The sequence below is a fragment of the Diaphorina citri genome, unplaced genomic scaffold (genome assembly GCF_000475195.1).
Source record: "Diaphorina citri unplaced genomic scaffold, Diaci psyllid genome assembly version 1.1 scaffold5665, whole genome shotgun sequence".
NCBI lineage: Eukaryota > Metazoa > Arthropoda > Insecta > Hemiptera > Psyllidae > Diaphorina > Diaphorina citri.
In genome coordinates this window covers 1,410-6,570 of record NW_007383041.1, presented here as the reverse complement: position 1 = coordinate 6,570, position 5,161 = coordinate 1,410, and the positions used below count along the sequence as shown (strand labels likewise).

Below are 5,161 nucleotides of genomic sequence, written 5' to 3'. Positions count from 1 at the left end.
TCGGTGTAATTCAATAATATCTCGAGAACGGTATGAGGTAGAGTCTGCTAGAGACTTGAAATTTGGTATGTAGATAGTTTAGGTACAAATGTGACAAGGATGCAACACAAAATGTTTGGTTAAGATAGGTGCTGCGGTTGGCGGTATTTGACCGCTTTTTGGCGTTTTCCGACCGTTTTTTGCAGTTTTCAGCGATACTGACTAAACGGTTAGAGATATTGTAAAAGTTACAATAGAACAACACCCAAATAAGCATCATTCAATAGGATAAGGAAAGTCATTGGCATCATTCAATATATTGAAGGATGTTCACACCAGATTTTTAACTTCTTGTCCATGTGTTTTTCGACCTGCGGCCAGCATGAAGTGTGGAAAACTCAAATGTAGGTAATCCCCAGCCGAGCCGTGGCAAAAAAGAACTTAGGTCTCAAGCCTTTTCAGCGGGGATATTACTTGTAAATAGTTATAGACATAGAGTACCCAATGCATGTTATATATAGAGTACAGAGTACAGCAGAACCTCGATTATTTCAACTAATTGGGACCGGGGGTAGTTGAAATGATCGAGGTTGAAATGATAACTTTCTATGATCTTTTCCCCTGATAAGATAGGATATCCTTTGAAAGAGAGAAAAAACAATGGATTTTGGAGTTGAAATAGGTAAAGGAAAGTTGAAATTATGGAAGGTGAAATAATTGAGGCTCTATTGTACCTATACACGTTATAGAGTAAACTGTAAACACGTTATAAAGTCACTCTCTTCATCTTTCCGCTTGTTTTGCGTACACCCAAATAAGCATCATTCAATAGGATAAGGAAAGTCATTGGCATCATTTAATATAGGATTTCTATGATCTTTTCCTCTGATAAGATAGGATATCCTTTGAAAGAGAGAAAAAAACAATGGATTTTGGAGTTGAAATAGGTAAAGGAGAGTTGAAATTATGGAAGTTGAAATAATCGAGGTTCTATTGTATCTATACACGTTATAGAGTAAACTGTAAACACGTTATAAAGTCACTCTCTTCATCTTTCCGCTTGTTTTGCGGTTGCCAAAATAGGCCGAAAATGAAAAACGCGCGTGGTATTCGAAAACAAAGTTCCAAATGTCAGCAATAAAATTACAAGGAGAGTTACAATTAGGTAGCAGATTTTTTTTGGAAACAATAGGCAGGTAAAATTGGTTGCCAAATACTTCATGTTAACCAGCAGCGGTGGCATGTTAAATGTACCAGTTCCCGATGATGGGTCACTGAAGTTAAGCACCGTTGAGACTGCTTTGTACCTGGATGGGTGACCATCTGAGTAATAGTGCTTAATAATAATAGTGCTTATTTATACTGCTCGCATGGGACTGAAAAATCGCTTTACTCCAGCAGTAGGCTACTACTATTATTGTGGTCAAATTCTCAAATTAAACCAAAATAGGCCGAAAATGAAAAACGCGCGTGGTATTCGAAAACAAAGTTCCAAATGTCAGCAATAAAATTACGAGGAGAGTTACAATATTAGGTAGCAGATTTTTTTGGAAACAATAGGCAGGTACAATCGGTTGCCAAATACTTCATGTTAACCAGCAGCGGTGGCACGTTGAATGCACCAGTTCTCTTCCGATCTTGAGGATAAAATTCCATACCTCGGCGGGGATTGAACCCACGCCCTCCTGTTTACCAGGCGAGCGCCTTGACCACTACACCACCGAGTAATGGAGTTCTGCTGGCTTTTGGCGGTCCCACTCAGGCTAGGTGAGGTTTTACGTGAGGAGGCGGCTAGCTCGTCGAATGGAGTGTAAAACCTCCATCATTTAAGACCTTAGTAGTTGACTACGGTGACTTCAAATCTCTAATAATCAAGCTTGGGTATCTATACCAAATAGCTATTACTTAATGTAAATGCAGTTTCTTTGTGTTATTATGTCACAACTTTGGTGCTCACTGCAGCATTGTAGGATTTTTCCAATATCTCAATAATCCTAAAATCCAATGTTTACCTACCATATTCTGGTAAGCGAAGTTTCAGATAGCTTTTTACTTTCCTTATCCTATAGGAAGGAAAGTAATGTAATCGGGTCAAATTTTCGATGATCCAGTTTTTAGTGCCAAAACACGTTTTGAGGTCCCCAGAGCCTAAATAGGTACCTACAAAGTTTCAGCCATTGGTCCGTGTGTGTGTCTGTCTGTAAACAAAATATATCGAGAACGGTAAGAGCTATTAGAGACTTGAAATTGGGCATGATGCAGCTGTCAAATGTGACAAGGATGCGACAAGAAACTTTTGGTTAAGATCGGTGCAACGCTTGGCGGCATTTTACCGCTTTTTGGCGGTTTTCGGTGTAATTTAACAATATCTCGGGAACGGTATGAGCTAGAGACTTGAAATTTGGTATGTAGTTTAGGTACAAATGTGACAAGGATGCAACACAAAATGTTTGGTTAAGATAGGTGCTGCGGTTGGCGGTATTTTGACCGCTTTTTGGCGTTTTCCGACCGTTTTTTTGCGGTTTTCAGCGATACTGACTAAACGGTTAGAGATATTGTAAAAGATACTATAGAACAACACCCAAATAAGCATCATTCAATAGGATAAGGAAAGTCATTGGCATCATTTAATATAGGATGGATGTTCACACCAGATTTTTAACTTTCTTGTCCATGTGTTTTTCGACCTGCGGCCAGCATGAAGCGTGGAAAACTCAAATGTATACATTGTATACCTATAGGTAATCCCCAGCCGAGCCGTGGCAAAAAAGAACTTAGGTCTCAAGCTTTTTCAGCGCATCGCCAAATCCGCGAACATAATCGCCAAATCCGCGAACATAATCGCCAAATCCGTGAACATAATCGCGAAATCACATAGGTACGATATGTAAATTACTTTATTATTCTATTTTATTCTAATACCTATGTAGGTAAATTTCAATCATAGATAGGTACCTATGATGGATAGGTAAGAAATTAAAACTAGTTAAATAGGCACACCTTCATTTGATAAGACCAGGCAGATATAACTACTTATATTAGATACCTTTAAGTACTCATAGGTATTTAGTAAACCTAGTTATCTCGAATTTTACACGGTTTTTATAGGCATCATCAATGAAAGATACCTACCTAATTAATATGCTCAGGAAACTGGCAGTGCTATGTTAATTTTATTGTAATAGGAGATGTTCTTCTCAAGAAATTAATCATTGTTTTTTTCTTAAGAAATTTACAAAGTACATATATGCGTAGGTATTTCTTGTAGTTACCTGAGTAAGAAATTCATTGTTAATTATTTCTCAAGTAACTACGTATTTTATTGAAATTGTTCCCGTGATTTTGTATGTACTCACTCAAATGTATACGTAATCAAAATAGGACGAATTCAAAATGTATTATACTCGTATGACTAAGATTTATACGTAGCTAGGTACCCACTTGTACCTTATAGGTGTAGGTATGCAATCCATTTTAGGTACATTCTCGGTACCTACCGTTCTACCTATTTTGTAAGCAATACCAAGCAATCGTAATGTTGTTTGCTAATTTCTCGTTTTCCAAACTATCGGCTTGTGAGTGAATACTCACTCAAATGTATACGTAATCAAAATAGGACGAATTCAAAATGTATTATACTCGTATGACTAAGATTTATACGTAGCTAGGTACTAGGTACCTACTTGTACCTAGGTGTAGGTATGCAATCCATTTTAGGTACATTCTCGGTACCTATGTATACCGTTCTACCTATTTTGTAAGCAATACCAAGCAATCGTAATGCTGTTTGCTAATTTCTCGTTTTCAAAACTATCGACTTGAGTGAAGTAATTAACAATCCAAGCTAGTTTTCTCTCATTAATTCTAAATTACCTGAATGTGATACCTTGAAATTCCCGGCAGGACCTAATACCTACCTACGTAGATTCATGTATTAAAAATAGCAAAACTACCTAAAAGAGGTACCTAACCACGTATGGACAATAGGTATAAGTTTGGTTTTGTAAGGTAGATTATTCGAAGTAGGTACCATCGTATCCATTGGAATATGTATTACGTTTTTGATAGGTTGGCACATCACTAAAAATTAATAAAATAGAATAATATATATGTACTTATACTTATATTATTATTTCAAATAATATTTTTCAGCTAATAATTAACTAATTAATGGTCTCTTCTTTGAATTTTTCGTCCTGTCGGGAATCAAAAACCATTTCCAATCTTCCAATATTTTCGTAACCTAACGCTTTCCTATCATTTTCTGTTACAGGTCACCAAAGGGACAACCATTGATTCTCATGCGGTGTAGTCCAGCCTATTAATCACGCCCAAAAATCCCTGATGTGTACCGCAGCCTATTGATCTTCCTCAAAAATCCCTGATGTGTACCGCAGCCTATTGATCCTGTGTAGCGTTCCTCATCTTGTGTGCTGTGCTAGTAGCATGCACACCACAGACCTCGGGCTGGCTCAGAAATCCGTGAATCTGGCGAAATCCGGACGATTATCATGGTAAGGAGAAAGGAACGCAGAAAGTGAGCTCTGATTTTATATTCGAAGTAGTTCGAAAATTTTGCGTAAATCGGTAGTTCGTCTGTTTGTTCCATCCCCGCCAGCCGAGTTACCTTGAAGGGTAGCGCATCTCCCTAAGCGCTAGGTTGGGGGTTCGATTCCCGGCCGCGGCCGATTTTATCCTGAACGGATTAGGTTCGTTCTAGAAACGGCTGGCTTTGTCGCTTTTTGAACTCAAAGACCTACAGTTTGGCTTTGGCTTGTTAGCTCACCAATCGGTTGGTTCAAATAGTCACCGGTTGTTTTACCATTCGTAGATTCCTATTAGCTTAACCTTTGGGGCACCAACTCTCAGGGTGGGCTTTTTGTGTATGGGTTGTTTGACCACCTGTCCCTTCTTCCAGGGTGAAGCTGAAGCTCTTCATTCACAAGGAGTCCTCGTTTCTCAACTACGAACCCCCGCAGGACCTGACCCCCCACAGGTTCCTCACTTACTGCCTCACCTTACTCAACTCCGCGGACAATTTGCGGAGAGAGTTTCAACTCCTCAACTCACTCAGTATCGAGCGGAGTCAGTCCACGCATGTGGCGGTCCAGATCGGGAATCGGCCGAAGAATCGGTACATCAATGTTTTACCTTGTGAGTATATGTTTGTACCTATATTCTG

The 5,161-nt window shown here is 38.9% G+C and overlaps 1 protein-coding gene across 1 annotated transcript; it reads left to right on the top strand.

Annotated features, from left to right (window-relative positions):
* Positions 1 to 4,239: 4,239 nt before the first annotated feature.
* LOC103521656 lies at positions 4,240 to 5,133 on the top strand (the record flags this gene model as incomplete). Its single annotated transcript, XM_008486768.2, has 2 exons — positions 4,240 to 4,493; positions 4,898 to 5,133. Coding segments are annotated over exons 1-2 (304 nt in total), but the record flags the coding sequence as incomplete, so codon positions are not given.
* Between the last annotated feature and the right edge of the window lie 28 nt (positions 5,134 to 5,161).